At 43.6% G+C, this 22,441-nt stretch overlaps 1 protein-coding gene across 2 annotated transcripts in view; it reads left to right on the top strand.

Annotated features, from left to right (window-relative positions):
* The window catches only part of NCAPD3 (non-SMC condensin II complex subunit D3), a 63,897-nt gene that overhangs the window by 13,180 nt on the left and 28,276 nt on the right, over positions 1 to 22,441 (top strand). Inside the window, exons 6-17 of one of the 2 annotated variants that reach the window (XM_040326359.1) lie at positions 3,565 to 3,626; positions 6,463 to 6,550; positions 8,391 to 8,524; positions 9,863 to 9,935; positions 11,310 to 11,435; positions 14,240 to 14,486; positions 15,787 to 15,867; positions 16,103 to 16,171; positions 17,339 to 17,422; positions 18,584 to 18,657; positions 20,861 to 20,995; positions 21,866 to 22,086. In XM_040326359.1, coding sequence (XP_040182293.1) covers positions 3,565 to 3,626; positions 6,463 to 6,550; positions 8,391 to 8,524; positions 9,863 to 9,935; positions 11,310 to 11,435; positions 14,240 to 14,486; positions 15,787 to 15,867; positions 16,103 to 16,171; positions 17,339 to 17,422; positions 18,584 to 18,657; positions 20,861 to 20,995; positions 21,866 to 22,086 — 1,394 coding nt within the window. The remainder of the gene's footprint in view (positions 1 to 3,564; positions 3,627 to 6,462; positions 6,551 to 8,390; positions 8,525 to 9,862; positions 9,936 to 11,309; positions 11,436 to 14,239; positions 14,487 to 15,786; positions 15,868 to 16,102; positions 16,172 to 17,338; positions 17,423 to 18,583; positions 18,658 to 20,860; positions 20,996 to 21,865; positions 22,087 to 22,441) is intronic. The other variant, XM_040326360.1, reaches the window with a different exon arrangement.

Raw genomic sequence — 22,441 nt, 5'->3', positions numbered from 1 at the left:
GCTGTTCCTAGTCAAACGCTTAACACTGAATGGTGGGTGATGCCTCTATTACATATCAGCACAGTCGGATACATGACTGTATACTATTGCTCATCAAAAAAGTATGACATTGATTTGTCGGTGACACATCTATTATATAACGGCACACTATTGTTGTTCAGAAACGCACCACATGGAATTACTGTGGGTGAAATTTCTGTCGGATACAGGACTGTATACTATTGCTCATCAGAAAAGTGTGACATTGATTTGTCGGTGACACATCTATTATATAACGGCACACTATTGTTGTTCAGAAACGCACCACATGGAATTACTGTGGGTGAAATTTCTGTCGGATACAGGACTGTATACTATTGCTCATCAGAAAAGTGTGACATTGATTTGTCGGTGACACATCTATTATATAACGGCACACTATTGTTATTCAGAAACGCACCACATGGAATTACTGTGGGTGAAATTTCTGTCGGATACAGGATTGTATACTATTGCTCATCAGAAAAGTATGACATTGAATTGTCGGTGACACCTCTGTTATATTGTTATTCAGATACATACCATATTGATTTACTGTTGGTAAATATTTCTGGAGGTTACATGTCTGTACACTATTGCTTATCAGAAACGCATGACGTTGAGTTACTGATAGCGACTTTTCTGCTGATTATATGACTGTACAATTTTTGCTAAACAAAAACGCATAACATTGTATTATTGGTTATGATATTTATGTATTCAGATATGCACTGCTTCAAGGTTTCCTTTTGCTAGTGACATCTCGGTTGATTAGAAGACCCGGCAAGGTTGCATTTAGTAACACACTGAGTTGTCGGCAACATTCTGTTGGTCATATAACTGTTCAAGTTTTTTTCTAATCAAAATCATTCACAACTTTGTATGGTGGGTTCAATGACGGTTTAACATTACTATCCAGAAACGCACAGCATTGGTTTTTTGCTAGTAGCGTTTTTTCTATCGGGTATATGACTGTGTAGTGATGGTAATCAGGAATATACAATCTTACTGTCTGTAACATTTGTTGTCCTATACCCTGTTGTTTATCTGTAATGTGTTAATACCACTCTCTGCTAGTTATGACTGCAGGTAGTATAGCACCAGCCATACACGGTTGAGGCCGCATTTGTCCTTCTTTGTTGTCTGCATGCAGCTGCAATTCATGATCATCAGAAATATACTTTAGGTGCTAGTGTTATTTTCTGTTGATTTAGAGGACCGTACTGTGGTCAGAGTCAGGAATAGACAACACTAAAGTTGTTCTTGTCATCCCGTCTGGACTCTATTACCTGGGATCGCTGCAAATAGATAAAACACAGCAGTAGAAGGTGTCTGTGCCCTCCGCGTTTAATTACTCAGAAAAACACCATATTGGCTAGTGGCCTCTCTGTTGGATGCAGGACCTTATAACCTATTAAGCATCAGAAACTCACACTTGGAGCTTCTGTCCTTTCTCTGGGCTGAGGTTATATGGTATCTTATTGCATATTAGAATTACACAACATCCCTTGGTTGGTTTGTGTCTTCTCTATCCTACAGTTATCTGTATATCAGAAAACACAGCAGTGAAAGCTGGGGGTGTCTTCCTGCTTTGTGTTCCATGTTAAGTCTGAGCTTGCTACCCTTCGGAAATACAAGATTTATGACCTGTATTTCAGAGATGTTTTGGTCACTTTATTTCAGACCTCATTTTCCATGTACATGGAAGGAACAAGATTTCTGATTGCAGGCCTTTACTTCTAGGCATGCCAGAATTCCCTGGACCTTGGACCCAGTAGGGTTATAGGACACTGGAAGGAGGTCATAAAATCACCTATCAGGTTTTTTCTTAGTGGGAAAGGGGTAACGCTTTTAGGAGCTGTTTGCTTAAAAATTCAGCATCAGAATATTCTGACTGTTTCTCCCGATCCGATAGGTTTATGGCTCGGTATATGTTCTTCATGTCACCCCCTTGGACGAACTGGATGTGAATAACCAATATTCGTCTTTTACTCCTACTATAGCATTTGTCCCTTTATGGTAGGGATCTGTTTAACTTGACACTCCATTGGTGCTTGGAGTGAATCATGACCTCGAACACTGGATATTTACAGAATACTGTATTCTGTTGGCGTGTGGCACTCATGGGTTTACCCTGAGAATATAGGGTAAAAGGTGTCTGCGTGTTATACGCAGGGTGCGGTGAAAAGTTTTTTTTTTCTTTCCCCGACACTTTTGTTTCTTTTCTGTTATATACCAATTAATGCAGTGGTTACTCGCAATTTAGTAACAGGCTCTTTTTCTGCGCAGTTTAATATATTGACTCGCAGAGTTATAAGGAGCCTGGGGTATATAGAACAATTTCACAGCCGACATGTCAGCATTCAGATGGGAAGAAACCCAGAAGTGGGGAATGACCAGGATGAGACCTACTTGCCAAACGCCTTGCAGTGCAGCCGTTTTGACCGGTCTAGCAGTGTGCGTTGGAGACAGAATTTTGTCCACGCGTATTGGCGGGCGCATGAATGAGCCACGCCAAGGCATCCTGTGGTCCTGACACTGACCAATAAGTGTCCTCACTATGAAGTCGCATGCATTCCAATAAATGGAGGTGGACAGGTGGACTGAAGGGAGTGCAGGAGCACACCAAACGCCTTGTTTAGTCACATACCTGTCCAGCCATTTGAATCAAGGGAATAAACTTCCCTTAAACCTAGTATCCTTGTTTCACCATGACTATGGCAAACAAAAAGGGGGACCCACAAGGATTGCCCATCAGGAGACCTTTTTTTCCTTTCTAAACCATTCTCCTGAACAGACTAGTGGCTTAAAACCAGATGTTTTGTCTTGGTTGATCAAAGTAGGTCCTTGTTTCACAGAACAAATGTCTAGATGGTCCTACGCAGCAGTGGCAGACATTATCGACCACGATGTCTAGAATATTGGCACAGCCAACCTTTCTATCCTAAAAAATACTCAGGCTCTCAGAATGTTTTTTTCTTTAAGAGCACGTGCCACCTAGACCTTGCACCCAAAGAGGAGACAAGGGCATAGGTGGAGCAGACCTGCAGGTCATTTACATGATCCAGCTAGGATACCTTCATCACACACTAGGGAGTGGAGGTGGTGAAATAAAATCAGATTCTGACACCTAGCAGAAGACCTTGCAGGCAAGGGTCCCACCCTAAAGTAGGCCTTTTTGGTTCCTTGATTATCCTCTCGTGTGCCGTCCTGGAAGGTGATAAGAGAAAACCTACGTTACTTACCGGTAACGGTATTTCTATGAACCTTCCAGGACGGCAGGCCTACTTCCCGCCCTATGTGGAGGGAAAAGATAAGCTAAACGCTAGGTGGTAAGTACCTATACGGAACAAGGTCCCTTGTGAACCAGTTCAGGATTACTTTATTACATACTGGGGATCAAGGGGAAGGGTGGGGACTTTTAAATTGTTAAGTGATTGTGTTTCCTGTGGGGAGGAGCCATCATCTCTCGTGTGCCGTCCTGGAAGGTTCATAGAAATACCGTTACCGGTAAGTAACGTAGGTTTTTTGTTTCCCTTTCTCCAGATCTTCATAAGTCTCACTAGTTTTGAGACGGTGCCCCGGGAACTGTCCTTTTCAGAATCCATGTGAGTTAATCTTCCCTTTTTTTGCTTTTTTACGATTCCCCTGGTACATGACTTGGATGAATGAGTAGCTAGGAATGTAGTATAACCAAATTGCTAAGCAGTATTGTAACCAAACCTTAAAGTGTTACTAAAACCAGGACCCGGCATTCACTGGATCTGGTCTGCCACAGAACATGGAAATGAAATTATTTTAGTAAATACAAACTACTAAATACCCTTTCTCATCAGCAGTATATTGCAGTCTTATGACTTTTTATTTTTTATTTTTCTATTTTTTATTAAATCGGTGTCTGGGTAAAGTTTTTGTAGTTGGAGTTATCATTCTGCACTGACTGTCCTCTGAGGCTGCAGGACCCCTGACCCTCTGTCTTGGCCCTGCGCTGATCACATGCACCCTCCCAATAAAAATAAGCAATACACACCAAACTGAGCATGTGCAGCCTGTCCCCAAGCTCTGTATTATCAGAAAAAATATTGGCCAGTGGAAGGAGGAGAAGATCAGAGGATACAGGATCAAACGGCCTTTTTACACAATGCAGAGGATTAACCCCTTAGGTTCCACAGTGAGTATAACAAGCATGCTTTACTGCAGGTACACACTGGCCCAGATTCAAGTAGAATCGCGCAATATTTGCGTGGGCAAAGAGCAAATTTTTTTCTCTGCGCCCACGCAAATATTGCGCTTTGCCCGCGATTCACGGAGAAGTTGCTCCGTAAATTGCGCGGGCAATATGCTAAGCAGCCGGGCGCAAGGCTGCCTAATGTAAATGACCCCGCCGGGGGCGGGAATCATTTAAATTAGGCGCGCTCCCGCGCCGAGCGAACAGCGCATGCTCCGTCGGGAAACTTTCCCGACGTGCATTGCGGCAAATGACGTCGCAAGGACGTCATTTGCTTGTAAGTGAACGTGAATGGCGTCCAGCGCCATTCACGGTTCACTTACGTAAACAACGTGAAATTTGAACGTCGCGAGCGGGAGGCACAGCTATGCTTTAGCATTGGCTGCGCCTGCTATTAGCAGGAGCAACCTTATGCTAAAGGCGCCGTACGGAAACTCCGTACCTTGCGTACGCAGGGCCCGCGCAACTTTTGTGAATCGGTGGTAGTATGCAATTTGCATACTACACGCCGATCACAAAGGCCGCGCCCCCTAGCGGCCAACGCAAGAATGCAGCCTGGGATGTGAAGGCATAAGGAGGCTTATGTTTATCACATCCTAGGCTGCATTCGGTGTAACGAGGTTCCTGAATCAGGAGCACTCGTTACACCGGAGCAAGTAAGCACTTGCGCCGCGCAACTATGGTTGCGCGGGCGCAAGTGCTTCTTGAATCTGGGCCACTGATTTTACTGTTATGGGTTTAGTAACACTTTTTTTTTTTTTTTTTTTTTTTATTCCCTATTCATTCTTGCCTCCGGTGGATGCAGCATCAGGCTGATGCTGCATCTGTCCCTCGGCGTCTCTACACTGAGAACCACTTATGGCTCGGTTCTCACTCCTCCCCGAGCAGAGCGTTACTGACAGTCGGCTCTACTTTTCAGCGCTCATTGGAGAGCTGAGAAATGGAGGGGTGGGGAGCTGCTGTCTCAGCGGATCGCTGATACACTGAGACGGCCATCAATCAGGGCAGCTGGCGCATCCCAATTTGGAAGTCGTGATGGCGCGCTGCCCCAACTGATGGCGGTTACGTCAGCGAACTTCAGACGGCTCTCCGCTGAAAATGTTTCACAGGAGTGCAAAACGAATTGCACTCCTGTGACCCATAGGAGAAGCCCAGCCTAAAACGCTCAGGCCGGACTTCTCCTTTAATAGAGTGTTGTGTGTGTATGTATGTATGTATGTATGTATGTATGTATGTGTGTGTGTGTGTGTGTGTGTGTGTGTATATATATATATATATATTCTTTAAGGTAGCATATCGTATTTACGCTACGCCGCCTTAAGTTAGATAGGCAAGTACTGTATTTACAAGGTACTTGCCTCCTTACTTACGGCGGCGTAGCGTAAATGGGGCCGGCGTAAGTGCGCCTAATTCAAATTGGCTGAGGGGGCGTGTTTTATGTTAATGAAGGGTAACCTGACGTGATTGACGTTTTTTACGAACGGCGCATGCGCCGTCCGTGTGCATTGCGGCAAAATACGCCGCAAGGACGTATTGGTTTCGACGTGGACGTAAATTACGTCCAGCCCCATTCACGGACGACTTACGCAAACGACGTACAAATTTCGACGCGGGAACGACGGCCATACTTAACATTGGCTACACCACCTAGGGGGCATGTTTATCTTTAGGCGCGTATCTCTTACGGAAACGGCGTATCTTTACTGCGACGGGCGCACGTACGTTCGTGAATCGGCGTATCTATGCATTTACATATTCTACGTCGAACTCAACGGAAGCGCCACCTAGCGGCCAGCCTAAATATTGCACCCTAAGATGGGACGGCGCAAGCCGTCGTATCTTAGATAGGTTTAAGTGTATCTCAGTTTGAGAATACACTTAAACTTAGGACGGTGCAGATTCCGAGTTAGGTCGGCGTATCTACTGATACGCTGGCCTAACTCTCTCTGAATCCACCTAATATAGTCCAGGAGCAGGATGTATGTGTAATCTTCACACGCTGGAAGGCCAAGTCACAGCTCTGTCTAACAGGAAAATCGACATAAGCCTACATTGGGCTTGTGTTTTCGTGCTGTTTTTAATTCAGTTTGTTTCATGGCGGGATCTCCTTAAATACATTTTTGGAGTGTCATCGCGTATGTTTTTCAGGTCTAGGTTTTGGGTTTGTGTTTTGCATATTGTGTATTGCACTAATTTTTTTCTTTTTTCCTTTGTAGAAGTGCTAACCATTTGAAATACGTGCCGGAGTTGGCATATCATGGGCTGTGGTTGCTGTGTCAACCCAGCCATGGTGACGGCAACCAGGTGTGTTACACAGGTTTTTCATTCCGTTACTTAAATAGTAAAGCAGGATGGGTGAGGTATTTTTATATTTGGCATACATGATTGCAGAAGAAGTATCTCCATTTCTAATGGAATCCTCCAGGTTGACCTATTGCATGGCGTGCTTGATCCCGCTCTGATCTGTGGCCAAATTGTGTATTAAAAATACAACTTTTTCTGAGTTTCCTGGCTGGTAGCTCCATCCCAGGCAGAAGCCCAATTTATGGACCTTTCTATGGGAAAGAGATCAACACTTTAGCAATTGCCCCCCATCTCTCTAGTCTAGAGCGATGCTATTTTATTCACATCTACTTATTCATGCTGGCCATCTGGAGGAGCCCAGAACCAGGCAGGTAGTGGAGACACTATACGGCTCAGTGCGAAGTTTGCAGACCTAGTGGCAGCATCCAAAGACTGGCTGTACTCTGTGCTGGTGGGGCCATCGTGGATCTTTTACAGTCAAAATAATAACTAGCAGATTGTGTTTAATGTGGCTGACGACGCTCATCATTCAAGGTAACGGAATGGCAATGACACAAGCTCCCAGCGCGTACTCCTGCCTTTAGATGATCGATTGCTGCTTTGCTGATATTGCTCAGTCAGTTTAGACCCTATGGCCACATCTGTAGGCTGACTCCCTGCTCAGTGCTGGCAGATGGCGAATAATCTATCCACCTAATATCTTCAAATTCCGTAAAGAATTTTTAGCAGGTCTGTGGTGTGTTGTTTTTTTTTTTTTTGGTGTCGGATACAGAAACCGGATGAGGTTACGCTAAGCATTAGGGGGGATATGGCACCAGTTAAATATTATTGGTGGGGGAGGGGGATAAGGGTCCTGTCTTGGGAAGTTACTTCAGTTCTAAGCTAATTTCTTTAAAAATGTATCTACTACTAAAAAAAATAGCGGCTGGATTTGAATATGCTCCAAGGATCCAGCTTCGTCTTCACCCGGGCCACAGATCCTCGGATCTGGAGCCTGCATGGTAATTGTGGGCTGCGCTTTGTGAATGGTTCCACAGCCATTGTGTACCGCTCAAACCTCTTAAAATGTTCCAAATATGTCAGAGTGGGGGGTGAGCGGAACTCTCCCTTTTGGTGTCTGGGTTAGGTGTCAAAGGTACCTGCTTTGGGGGTTAATTGGAAAGTAGTTTCTCTGCTTTGCACAAAAAGATGGGCAAATAGAGAGGCAGTCGGTGGCACCATTGGTTATTTTTTTACGAAAAAAAAAGAACGTTATACCTACCTGCTCTGTTGCAGTGGATTTGCACAGAGCAGCCCTGATCCTCATTTTCCCGGGTCCCTTTTTTGGTGCTCCTGGCCCCTCCCTCCCGTTAAGTGCCCCCCACAGCAAGCAGCTTGCAATGGAGGCAGCCGAGTCGCAGCTACTGGTGTCCATTTAGACATGGAGCTGTGGCTCAGCCCTGCCCCTTTCTCTCCTCATTAGCTCACTGACTTTAGCTCCTGCTGTTGTCTGGTGCCGCGCAGATGTCTCAGCCAATGAGGAGGGGAGTCCCCAGACAGCCGAGTCTCTGTTGCAACATCGCTGGATCTAGATGGACCTCAGGTTAGTGTGAGGGAGGCTGCTGCACACAGAAGGCTTTTTATCTTAATGCATAGGGATTAAAAAAAAAAAAAACTGCCTTTACAACCACTTTAACTCCTGGCAGTCCAAAACACTGAAATTGGGTACGAAATGTTGTATGTGATGGCACTTGTTCTATTTAAAACGGTTCTCATTACTAGTAGCAATGCACTGGGCACAGTAATTGATGTAAATGCCATTTCCCTACATAACTCCTTATCTCATGTCTCCTCCTTGTAGACTCTTCGTCGGCTTTTCCAACGTCTGCTGAGTGTTATTTTGATGGTTAAAGGAGGGCCGGGCTCAAACCCTTCGTTACTTGTAATCAATGCTTCTGCAACCAGTGCACGGGACCATGCTGTTCAATTTGTCTGGTATGGATTACCGCTGATTAATTAAGCTTTTAAAGAGTAACTCCACTTTTGTGGGGGGGGGGGGGGGGGCTTTGCTGTATATTTTTGCCTGTTTCTGCTCTTTGTTGGATCTTTGCATCTTGTGCAGGACTTTTTCTGGGAGGGACTAATTCATTACAAGAAGCCGATACACTTTCAGGGTTCTGGTGATTTAAAAGTTGCAGCACTTCTTTTTTAAAAGTTACATTTTTGCTTAACAGACCTCTGATATCTCCCCTTTGAGACAGAGAAAGGGACTAAGGACAGTCCCTTTCTCAGCTGCACTGAAAATGAATGAAGAGAAGACAGAGGCTCTTATTCATTCATAAACTGAAACATCATAACCTGTGTTTACAATGTTTCAGTTATATGAATGAACAGTCAGTGATCACTGACTCTGTTCATTCGGAAAAGGTAGGAGCCGGGTTTAGGGGCTCCTACCGCCGCTCTCCATCCTGACAGAGGGGGTGGAGAAGGAAGACATGGAGAGTGACACCACGGAGGGGAGACTCGGAGCACGTAGGGGGACAGCTGCGGCACGGAGGGTGACAGCAGCGGCATGGAGGGTGACAGCAGCGGGACAGTGGGAGACAACAGCGGCACGGAATGGGACAGCAGAGGCACGGAGTGTGACAGCAGTTGGACAGTGGGGGACAACAGCGGCACGGAGGGTGACAGCAGCGGCATGGAGGGTGACAGCAGCGGGACAGTGGGAGACAACAGCGGCACGGAATGGGACAGCAGAGGCACGGAGTGTGACAGCAGTTGGACAGTGGGGGACAACAGCGGCACGGAGGGTGACAGCAGCGGGACAGTGGGGGACAACAGCGGCACAGAATAGGACAGCAGAGGCACGGAGGGAGAGAGCAGCGGCACGGAGGGGGACATGGAGCATGGAGGGGGAGCGCAGAGCCAAGGAGGATAGCAGCGGTACAGAAGGGGGGACACAGAGCATGGTAGGGGAGAGCAGAACCTAGGAGGATAGCGGTGGTACAAGTACTCGGGAAAATGCTTAGTATCGGTACCTATACTGATACTAGTATCGGGACAACCCTACTGCAAAGGGCACTGTGATGGGGAGCTCTAATTGCTAGGGGCACTGTAATTATAGCAGTGTGGTCCCTGTTACATTAACGGGGAACTGTAATGTAGGGGGGGGGGGGGCTGTGATGTGATGGGGAACTGAGGACACTGTGGTACAGCTGTCGAATGACTTTGTGAATATCGACCCTGCCACTTTCCTCATTAGAGCCCTGCAGGTCGGTCTTTCTCTTTTTTTTTTTTTTTCTGATATGTATATATATTTTTTTCGTTTAACAGTTTTACTGTGGACAAGCTGAAAGAAATGGCTCTTCCTGTTCTATGGATTTTGTTGCAACACATTTGTGCCAAGGTAACTCCTGACTTTTTACAGTTAAGCAGTGCAAAGGCCAATGTTAATGTAAAGTACAAGTAACTCGCAGCAATGGAATTATATATATATATATATATATATATATATATATATATATATATAAAATATATAAAATATATATATGTGTGTGTGTGTGTGTGTGTGTGTATGTGTGTGTGTGTGTGTGTGTATATATATATATATATATATATATATATATATATATATATAAAATATATATGTATGTAGATAAGAGAACAATGCTGTAAGTTACTGTGGTCTATGCAGGGCTCTTGGTTTTAGAAAAACACAGACAAGCTTGTTTGATAACTTGTTTCTTAACCTTGCATTAGGAAAGTGGTGGTCAGAGGTGTAGGAAACCTGTCACTTTGCACATATTTGGTCCTTTTATAGCTTACCTATTTTGCTTTTTCTACTTGTAATCCCTGGGCTCCCCTTCCTATCCCACAGTTCACACCATTGTAACTTTGCAATCTCACTACTTCAGCGCAATTTCAAAGCCACAAATGTGTGATTTTTGACTGATTTCATTGCGACTTCATTTAAAGTGGAAGTCCACGCTAAAACTAAAATCCCTGCATCTACAGACACCCACGATCTAACACTAACCTATCTAGCACTGAAAAGAAAAATCTGTATACATGCCTTTTTTGAAGGATACATACATACATACATACATACATACATACATACATACATACATATACACACACCCCCCTCAAATTTTCCAGTCACATGCGGGGTTGATCGGGAGCCGTTCTCCCAGCAATCGCCCCGGGGGTGAGAGCATGAAGGAAGAGGAGAGCTGCAGGATAGCACGCTTACAATTGTCTCCGACCTGCTCAACACGGGCCCCCGCCTTCTCTAGCCCCCGTGCCTGTGATAGACAGAACGCTGGTCCAATGCTGGGATGCGTTCTGTCCATCACAGGTCCGGGGTCTGGTGGAGGCAGGGCTGTGTCGCACAGAGCGACACAGCCCTGTAATGTAAGCTGTAACAGCTCTTCTCTCCCAGTCATGCATTCCTCTGCCCAGGCGAGGCTGCAGTGGTGGGCACGCTGAGGCTGCAGTGGTGGGCACGCTGAGGCTGCAGTGGTGGGCACGCTGAGGCTGCAGTGGTGGGCACGCTGAGGCTGCAGTGGTGGGCACGCTGAGGCTGCAGTGGTGGGCACGCTGAGGCTGCAATGCTGGGCACGGTGAGGCTGCAATGGTGGGCATATGCTTCGAAATTGCAAAAGTGTGAACCAGGGCTTAGGTTGATGATGAACTGCCTTTTCTAAATTACAGAATATAATTCTTCTTTTTTTTACTATCCCATCAATGCATCACCCTATTTTAATTTTGCATTGGACAGTGTCCTGATAAGTCAGATTATCGCCTATCGGCAGCGCAAACTCTGGTGAAACTACAAGATCAACTTCCCAACGCAGAATACGCGTCATTTGTAGACTGGCTATGCAAATACTCCGGGAATTCAAAGGTAACAAAAGAAAATGTTTAAGTAGTAGGATTATTGTAATCCTTTCCTATATTATATAGCCAAGGAACTTGTGTGAAGAAAAGGGGACACACATGGTAATGAATAACATTCATAGTACAGCTAAAGACCTCTGCAGGACATTCTTGACGCCCAAACGCAGTTGCTCTGTAAAGTAAAAACGCATGCAGCTCCGAGTGAGCGTCTCAACAGGGGTACTGTGTGCTGAGTGACAAGCTACAGACTTGTGAATCGGCATTCACAATACTGATACCCACGACCCCTGTAACATGATTTCATCCCACTTTACACATGGGTGGCAACTATGCTCTGAATTCAGGAGCAGTGCAGCATTGTTGCCAATCTTATTACAGGAAGCTGTATTAGATAGATCTGTGTGGCAGGATTAAAAGCATTTGCAAACATTTTCAGTGGAACGAAGAGAAAACTGTAATTGCAGATGTACCTGTACTTCAAAATGATTCTAAAGGTAGTTTATTTATTTTTATTGCAAACAAACTATACTTGCCTGCTTTGTGCAATGGTTTTGCACAGAGCAGCCCCAATCCTCTTCTTTTTGGGCCCCCCGCTGGCAGTTCTGACTCCTCCCTTGCTTGCTCATGAGCTGCGCTCCTGTGAATGGACATTGCCCATTCATACACAGAGCACGGCACTCCCCTGCTCTCTCCTCATTGGCTCACTGGCTGTGATTGACAGCAGCAGGAAACAATGACTCCTGCTGCTGTGTGAGCCAATGAGGAGACAGACCCGGGAGAGCCGCTACTCTTGTGGCACTTTGCTGGATTGAGACGGGGCTCAGGGGGCTTTAATGCATCAATGTAAAATATCTTTGGCCATTAGAACTACTTTAAGTGCTGCAGTACATATATTTTGTTTTAAAAGTAGGCCATTGTTATACTTTGAAAACTAAACACTGCTGGTTTGAATGAATGAACAACTGGTAGTGTGTACCAGGCTTATTGACGAGTGCAACAGGCGCTGCTACTCTCAAAAGCAATCCAAGTGTGTTTGATAGGAGGTGACATGTTGCCTCCTCACCATCTGATTGCCATGCAATGCACACCATTGTGACATGGTAGTACTGCAATCAGGGGTTTAAATCATGTGTCGGGAGGTGACACTGTGCCTGGTGATCTTTGACTTCTCAATATGTTGTTCAGGTATATCTCCACCTCTAAGGTTGTGTGTGTGTGTTTGTGTGTGTGTGTGTGTTAAAAAAAAAAAAAACACCTGTCTACTTGCCTGCTCTGTGCAATGGAACCTCCTCTTCTCGGGTCCCCAGTCGGCGCTGCTGGCTTCTCCTCTCTGTCCAGTGTGGGCGAGAAGAGGAGGTTCAGGACTGCTCTCTGCAAAACCCCTGCACAGATCAGGTAAGTAGAACATGTTTGTTATTTTAAAAAAAAAATAGCTTTTAACCACTTCCCATTCTGCCTATTGTCATATGACGTCCACAAGGTGGCTCTGCCATCCTGGGTGGACATCATACGACGTCCTCGGGCCTCCCGGCTGCTAGGTGGCGCGTATGTTTCCCCTGCATCACCCGGGTGCTGATGCGCGTGCTTGCCTGCCGCAATGTCAGCCAGGTACCCGCGGTCAGCAGTTGCAGAGCCAGGGACATGGATCTCTGTGTGTAAACACAGAGGTCCATGTCCTGTCAGGGAGAGCAGACCGATGGTGTGTCCTTTGTACATAGGGACACTGATCGGTCACCTCCCCCTAGGGAACACATTTAACCCCTTGATCGCCCCCTAGTGTTAACCCATTCCCTTCCAGTCACATTAATACAGTAATCTGTGTATATTTATAGCACTGTTCGCTGTATAAATGTGAATGGTCTCAAAATAGTGTCAAAAGTGTCCGATCTGTTAGCCGCAATTTCGCAGTCTAGACAAAAATTGCTGATAACCGCCATTACTAGTAAAAAAGAAAAAATAATAAAAAAAAAATCATGAATATTTTGTAGGCGTTATAACTTTTGTGCAAACCAAATCACTATACGCTTATTGCGATTTTTCTAGAAGAATACATATCGGCCTAAACTGAAAAAAAAATGGGATATTTATTATAGCAAAAAGTAAAAAAACACCTTTTTTTTTTTTTTTTTTTTTTTTTTTTAATTGTCAGTCTGTATTTTGTTTATAGCGCAAAAAAATAACCGCAGAGCTGATCAAATACCACCAAAAGAAAGCTCTATTTGTGGGGAAAAAAAGGAGCCACGTCACACGACCGCACAATTGTCATTCAAAGCGTGACAGCACTGAAAGCTGAAAAGTAGCCTGGGCACGAAGGGGGTGAAAATGCCCAGTATTGAAGTGGTTAACCACTTAAGGACCCCTTCACGCCGATATACGTTGGCAGAATGGCACGGCTGGGCACATCAACGTATATGTACGTTGCCCTTTAAGCCCAGCCGTGGGGTCGGGCGCGTGCACAGGACAACATCCAGAAATTTCCATTAAACTTTTTTACAAGGGCTTGAAGGTGACTCGGTGGTTATACATTCACAGGGGTTTGTATATCTATGATGTCCAAAATGATTCCAGGAGATGTTTTGTTATAGGGTACAATGTTTTTTATTTATTTTCGAAAAATCTAGTGCAGTTTAGTTTCCTATTCATGTATACTCAAATTTGTACATCACGTTAATATTTCTGAATTCCTGATTTATTTATTTTTTTGGTATGTGGTCAATCTACCTTTTTTATTGCAAAAAAAATAAGTTTGAAATTAAAGATGACGTCGATTTACAAATTTTTCTTCAGTGCCTCCATTTTGTGTCGTCTTAGATCTCATACCGAGTGTTCACTCTTGATGCGGCAGTCGCTCTGCTGGCGTTGCCGGAGAGGGTCCCGGACTCTTCCTTCCCTCAAGAGGACCTGAAATTTCTTCAGCACAAGTTCTTGCTCCAGTCCCTCATTTTCGGCCGCTGTTCGGACAAGGCCCCTACTGTTCGCAGCAAAGCCCTTTCTTGCCTGGCACAGTTTCTAGAGAAGAACGGTGTTTCTGAAGGGGTTCAAGAATTGCTTCAGGGCTGTAAGTGTGTGTGTGTGTGTGTGTGGCTATGTAATTGTGTGTGTGTGTGTGTGTGTGTGTGTGTGTGTCTCCCAGAAGACAGTGCGGAGGAGGGGCGGGACATGGCGTAGTTGGCTCTTTCGCTGGAAGTGCCTGCAAATACCTGTATTGGACAGATGCCGCCAGGTTGCACCTCGGTGTGTTCAGGAGCTCAGTGATGCTCTGGTCCAGATCTGGGAGGAAATACCCCAGGACACCATCCATCGTCTTATTAGGAGCATGCCCTGATGTTGTGAGGCATGCATACAAGCACTTGGGGGGCCATACAAACTACTGAGGACCATTTTGTGTTGCTGAAATGAAATGTCACTAACCTGCTGCATCATCTTCTCTCCTTCTTTTTTTTTTTTTTTTTTTTTTTTACTTTAATTTTCGGGGTGTCTTTGAACTCAGCCCTCTGTAGGTTGATTATTTTCATTTTCATCAAACGATGTGGCATCTTTTCCTTCCTAATACATTGCCCAGTCCTTATTAGTATAGATATCCACCATGATATTTTTTCCCCATTTTTTTTTTTTTTTTTTTTTTTTTGAGCTGTGTAGTTCTCTTTTTGTGGCATTATAGAGGAAGTAAACCTTCACAATTAAAAAAAAAAAAAAAAAAAAAAGCCCCTGCAAGAGAAAGGCATAATGAGCTTGAAGTCATCCTCGGTCCCGTCCACTGCTGCCGCCATGTCCCCTCTGAGCTTTCTTCCTGTTTTTGCTGCTCCGGCCAATCACGGCGCCGGAGCAGCGATTATTTATTTATTTATATATATATATATATATATATATATATATATATATTTTGAAACACAAATGCTGGATTACATAGTTTGGTATGTCCTTCCTTGAAAATGGAGAGGACTGTATTACAGTACGTTGGAATGGGGAATTTTTTGCTATCCTCTCTCTGCTATATGCAACATTGCCAGGCAATGAATACTGTAATATAGATAACCTAGTGGTTGGTACTGAGGGTAGGTGATGAATGAAAAAATATGTAATGTTTTGTGATGGCCGAGCAATTGTCTTTGAATTTTTATTTATATATATATATATATATATATATATATATATATATATATATATATATATATATATATATATATATATATATATATATATATATATATATATATATATATATATATATAACATTTATTATTATTATTATTATTATTATTATTATATTATAATAATACATTTATAATACATTTATTATAATAATAATTATTAATTTAATTTATTGTATCTTTTATTTTTTATTTTCTTCTCTCCAGCCTCTAGTCTCTCCCATAAAACAATCAGTGTCACACGGACGTCTGAACTCTCCGAAGCCAGTGCCCAGCAAGGAACTGATGGTGAGCTATTGGCTGTTTTTTATCGAATATTTTGTCTGTTCCTGTTCACAATTTAGATAAACGAGGTTAGCCGTTTAAAAACCTAAGAATTAAATCAAACTAATCCAAACGTGAAAGCATTTGTGTTTTGATTCTTTCTTCTAACATTCCTTATGACTGGCCAATCTGACTGCCTTCCTTCCTTCCTCATCCTCTGCTGGTTAGGTGTAGACACTTCAGTGCTTTCTCCTTACAGGTAGTTGTCGGCCAAGGTCTGGAACCAATGATCAGTGGAACCATGAGAGTCTTGGGAATGGTACAGAGGGTGAGAGTTTAACCACTTCAGCCCGAGCATGTTTTTCATACTCGGTGTTTACAAGTTAAAAACATGTTTTTTTTTGCTAGAAAATTACCTAAAGATTATAAAAATAAAATTTCTAACAACCTAGAGAATAAAATGGCGGTCATTGCAATACCTTTTGTCACACCGTATTTGCGCAGTGGTCTTGCAAGCGCATCTTTTTTGGAAAAAAATCTTTTTTTTTTTTAATAATGTGATATAATGTTACGCCAAGTAAATTGATACCCAACATGTCGTGCTTCAAAATTGCGCCCGCTCGTGGAATGGCGTCAAACTTTTACCCTTAAAAATCTCCGTAGGCCACATTTAAAAAATTCTACAGGTTGCATGTTTTGAGTTAGAGGAGGTCTAGTGCTAGAATTATTGCTCTCGCTTCAACGATTGCGGCGGGATGGGGTGCTTTAAACGTTTTTTCCTATTTTACTTGATTTAATTTATTTTTACACTTTAAAAAAAAAAAAAAATGGGTCACTTTTATTCCTTTTACAAGGGATGTCAACATCCCTTGTATTAAAAAAAAAAAAAGCATGAGAGGTCCTCTTAAATATGAGATCTGGTGTCAAAGATAATACATTTTATAAAATTTAAGGGATGGCCCCTCAAGGGTTTTTTAGCAGCAAAATTGTATTAGAAACAAGTAACAAACACAATTTTTTTTTTTTATAGAAATTATTTCGTAAAGTAAAAATGTTGTATTTATTTAGTGTTTAGTGCATCTAGACTAAAATGCAATAAAAAGAAAAATGTTTTTATCATTTGAAAAAATGTCCCTTTTAAGAGCTATGGGTGGAAGTGATGTTTTGACCCAGCAGGAGACGGGACCCGTTTGCCTCCGCTGATACTGGCGGCTACGGTAAGGCGTGGAGAGCGGGGGGGGGGGGGGCCCTCTTCTCCCGTCGCTGATAGCGGTGATCTTGCGGTGAATCCGCCGCCCATAGTAATCCGGTCCGCCGCCTGAAGTGATGGATACCTCGGTTATGGCCAACGTATATAGTCGTGTGGTGGTCTGGAAGTGGTTAATATCCATTCCCCCCCCCCCCCCCCCCTTTTTTTTTTATTTTTTTTTTTTGTGATTGTCAGACCAATGTCTTGACAATTTTTTAATGCCAATTTGCTATTCCCTCACTCTAGCATCCACTCTTATTCGAAGAAAAACATGCTGTGTCATGCGAACCATTGAAGTATCGGAGACTGGTGACCAGCTAGGAGCTGATGGTAAGTTGTTGGGTGTTTTTTTTTTTTTTCTTTCTTTTTCCTTTTTCATTTTTCCTTATTTATTTTTTATTTATTTTTCTCTAACATTTTTTTGTTTTTTACAAATTTGACTGCTTATATTTGTTAACAATTGCCTATCAGTGTTTATTTTGGTATAGAAGGCTTAACCTGGCTGTTATTTCATTTTTTTTATTTATTTTTCTTGCCCTGCTTGCTAGCCAGCTAAAAAGGGGGGGGGGGCTGACAACTGATTCACACACTTTGAGGTGAATGTAAAAATCCTCCCCACTGTCATTGTATTCTGACTAGGGCCGAAACAACTAATCGATTATGAAATTAATCGATTATCATTTTCATAATCCTTTAATCGGGCAGTAACATAATGGGGGTTAAAAAATAAATTAAAATTAGCCCTTTTATAGTACAAAAAGAGCAAATCTCTACTGTAAATATTACTTTCACTGTCCCACAGTAAAAAATTAACCCCTTACAGTAGCGATTATTTGCTCTTTTTGTACTCCTTTTAGTTTTTTTTAACCCCATTATGTTACTAAACATCTCAGGCCGGGGTCATACCTCTGTGCTTTTTTGCAGAAACACACAACAGTTCACATCCATGATTTTTTCAGCTGCTGTGTATTTGGAAAGGGCAAGGACTTTTTTTTTTTTTTTTTACGCAAAACTGTGCTATCTTTTTTTTTTTTTTTTTTTTTTCAATATACTTCAATGGAGAAGCTGCAGAAAACTTTTTTTTTGGGCAATTTGTGTTTTCTAATCTGCCCAACAATAATATTGGCCAAAAAAAAAAAAAATGCAAATCGCAGCAAATTTTTTATTTTTTTAAGGTTGTTAACCGATTAATCGAAACAATAATCGGCCAACTAATCGATTATGAAAATAATCATTAGTTGCAGCCCTAATTCTGACAGTGGGACTCCTCCTCCCCCCCCCCCCCCCCCCCATGAATATTGGCTGCATGCACTGATCGATGTAAATTGACCAAACCGGTTCATGAGAAGTAAATTGATCTGATTCTCAGGAATGCGAACAGCAATACATGGATCGATATTCAGCCAGTTCCCATTGAATTTTGATTCATGTATGGCCAGCTTTAAGTGTGTGTGTGTGTGTTGCTACTTATATACACTTTTATTTTTACAGGACAAGAGATACTGGCAACTCTCAGGTTAAGAGCTGGTGATGAGAAGACAAATGTCAGGAAGTCTGCTCTCCAGGTGAATTGGAGACCCTGTTCCCCCATCCTTGGTGAAATTTTAAAGACCAATCCACCCAAATTGTATATATTTAACCACTTAACCCCCGGACCCTATTGCTGCCCAAAGACCAGAGCACTTTTTGCGATTCGGCACTGCGTCGATTTAACTGACAATTGCGCGGTCGTGCGACGTGGCTCCCAAACAAAATTGGCGTCTTTTTTTCCCCACAAATAGAACTTTCTTTTGGTGGTATTTGATCACCTCTGCGGTTTTTATTTTTTGCGCTATAAACAAAAATAGATCGAAAAAATGAATATTTTTTACTTTTTGCTATAATAAATATCCCCCAAAAATATATAAAAAAAACTTTTTTTTTCCTCAGTTTAGGCCGATACATATTCTTCTACATATTTTTCGTAAAAAATAATCGCAATAAGCGTTTATTAATTGGTTTGCGCAAAAGTTATAGCGTTTACAAAATAGGGGGTATTTTTATTAATATATTTTTTTTTACTAGTAATGGCGGCGATCAGCGTTTTTTTTTTCGGTACTGCGACATAATGGCGGACACTTTTGACACATTTTTGGGACCATTGGCATTTTTATAGCGTTCAGTGCTATAAAAATGCATTGGATTACTATAAAAATGCCACTGGCAGTGAAGGGGTTAACACTAGGGGGCGGGGAAGGGGTTAAGTATGTCTCTGGGTGTGTTCTTACTGTGGGGGGGGGGGGGGTGGCCTCACTAGGGGAAACACTGATCTTCTGTTCATACATTGTTTGAACAGAGGATCAGCATTCCCCCCCCTCACAGCTCCCGGTCCCTGCTCTGTAACGATCAATCGCGGGTGCCCGGCGGCGATCGGGCACCTGCACGGGAGTCGCGGACGAGCGGGGGGCGCGCGCCCCTAGTGGCCGCAAAGAGAGCCGATCTGCCGCCGTAGAATGACAGCGGCTGGTCGGCAAGTGGTTTTAAGCAGGGGTGTCCAAGCCGCATTTATTCTGGGAGAGTGGTGTGGCGGCACAGGGAAGGCAGGAATGAGCACAGCCAAAGCGATGCCGAAGGTGCCATTTTTTTTTTTTTTTTTGTAACCGCACTGGCAACAGCTAAAGCAGAGATTCTGCATAGAGCCAGGCAAGGTATCCCCCCTGTATAGCCATGCAGCATTTACTTGTCTGGCTCTGTGTTAGTCTCTGCTTTAGATTTTGCTGGTGCTGTTGAAAAACAAAATGGCACCTCCGGCATCCCTTTTTGCTGTGCTCATTCCTGTCTTCTGTGTTCTGCAATGCCGTCTATGCCAAGGCTTGACAAATTGGCTTGGAATCTAGGATCCAGCTAAAAAAGCTAGGAGCCAGGAACGCGCCCAGTCCCGCCGAGCTCGCGCACAGAAGCGAACGCATACGTGAGCAGCGCCCGCATATGAAAGCGATATTCAAACCACACATGTGAGGTATCGCCACGATTGGTAGAGCGAGAGCAATAAGAAAGATGCAGCGCTCTCAACAAAAGCAAACCAATCCTCAGCAGCCCTGATATATCGTGGTCAGCGTACAGAGGGGAGGGTAGAAATTGACAGGATCAGACGGGTATTTCAGGCGATACAGGGGGCCAAAATACAAAGCACACTGTGCTGTTCATGCTTTAGAGGGAACAGGGTCAACTTTTTTATTTTATTTGGGTTAAAGAACAATTTAAAGTGGAGTTCCACCCAAAAATGGAACTTCCGCTTATATGCTTCAACCCTCCACAACGGTGTCAAACTTGGCACTTTTCAGGGGGAAGGGAACTTGTTTGACAGGTCCCTTTCCCCAATTCTATGAGATAGGCCACGGCCCGATCTCCTGAAAGTTCGGCCCTCCTTCCCCTGATGTCGGTCAATTGGAATGCGCAGCGCGCTTCGTGCATGCACAGTAGAGAACCAGTAGTGAAGCCGAAAGGTTTCACTGCCTGGTTCCCTTACCAGAAATGGCGGCGGGGAGTCGATCCGACGATCGGCTGGGGTGCCGGCTTCGCAGCCTTCTTGAGCAGGTAAGTGCCCTAATAAAAGTATTTGTAGCTGCTGACTCCGCAACAGCTGGAGGGCCGTAGTTTGGAGGTATCTGTTTTCAGAAAATATATAATAATTGTGGGTTTTGTGTAATCTTCAGGCCTAATTTTTTTTAAATGTGTGCAAAAAACAGCTGACAGCAAAAGGGTTAAAGTATTTCTTTGTCTCTCCAGGTCCTGGTTAGTATACTGAAATATAATTTGATCCCGTGCACTCCTGAGGAGCTCACTACACTGCAGGACCGCTGCAGAGATCCCGCTGTTTCTGTGCGGAAACAAGCCCTGACTTCTTTGACAGAACTTCTGCAGGTAACGGTTCATTTTGCTTTCTTAACCGGTTAAGCCCCGGACTTTTAGGCGGTTAAATGCCCAAGCCAGGTTTTGCGATTCGGCACTGCGTCGCTTTAACAGACAATTGAGCGGTCGTGCGACGTGGCTCCCAAATATATCCCCTAAAAACATATATATACATTTTTTTTTCTCAGTTTAGGCCGATACATATTCGTATTCTTATTCTACATATTTTTGGTAAAAAAAATCGCAATAAGCGTTTATCGATTGGTTTGCGCAAAATTTATAGCGTTTACAAAATAGGGGATATTTTTATTGCATTTTTATTAATTCTTTTTTTTTTTACTACTAATGGCGGCGATCAGCGATTTTTTTTTTTCGTTACTGCGACATTATGGCGGACAAGTTTGACACATTTTTGGGACCATTGTCTGGTTAATTTGGAGCATGCGCACTGGGATACCCCCACGGACTGCGCATGCGCCGTAAAAAAAAAGTCATTTACGCGGGGTCAAGTAGAATTAACATAAAACACACCCACATCTTTGTCATTTGAATTCCGTGCCCTTGCGCCGACACATTTACACTACGCCGCAGTAACTTACGGCGCAAATTCTTTCAGGATGCGGAAAATACGCTGTAAGTTGCGGCGTGGTGTATCTGAGATACGATACGCCGGCCGTAAAAATGTGCGGAGGTACGTGGATCTGGCCCATAATGGTGATTCAATGACAACCCCCCCCAAACAAAAGTTCTGTTGTTCTCCAAAAAATAAATTCCCAAAATCTCATACGGTGTATGTGTGTGTGTGTGTGTGTGTGTGTGTGTGTGTGTGTGTGTGTATATAATCTCAGGTAAAATGACTCTTGCTATGTGTCACTTTTTCAGGCTCAACCGAAGAATGTTCTGGTACAGAAGGCCTGGTTAACTGGAATGGTGCCGGTGGTGCTGGACTCGGAGACCTCTGTACAGGAGAAGACACTGGAGTGTCTGGACCAGCTTATTCTTCACAACATTCGCCATTACAAACAGTATAGGGACAATGACGAGAAACAGAAACTCACCTGGGATCTGCTGCAGCTGCTCACTACAGAGTGCCAGGATCTCGGGTGAGGAGGCTGCAATTTCTAAATTCATGGTCTATCCTGCGAGGTGAACACTGTTGGCTTGTAAACCTTCTGCCATTCCTACTCCCTGGAGCTCGCTGAACTCCCATCCCATTGGCAGGCCACGTGCATAAAAGCAGTCCTTTGGGTTTTCATCCATATTTAACCACTTGCTTACTGGGCACGTATACCCCCCTCCTGCCCAGGTGAAATTTCAGCTTCCGGCACTGCGTCGATTTAACTGACAATTGCGCGGTCGTGCGACGTGGCTCCCAAACAAAATTGGCGTCCTTTTTTCCCCACAAGTAGAGCTTTCTTTTGGTGGTATTTGACCGCCTCTGCGGTTTTTTATTTTTTG

This window comes from Rana temporaria, chromosome 10 (genome assembly GCF_905171775.1).
Source record: "Rana temporaria chromosome 10, aRanTem1.1, whole genome shotgun sequence".
Taxonomy (NCBI): domain Eukaryota; kingdom Metazoa; phylum Chordata; class Amphibia; order Anura; family Ranidae; genus Rana; species Rana temporaria.
Note: the sequence above shows the minus strand (reverse complement) of the source record. Positions and strands in the feature narration are given on the sequence as shown.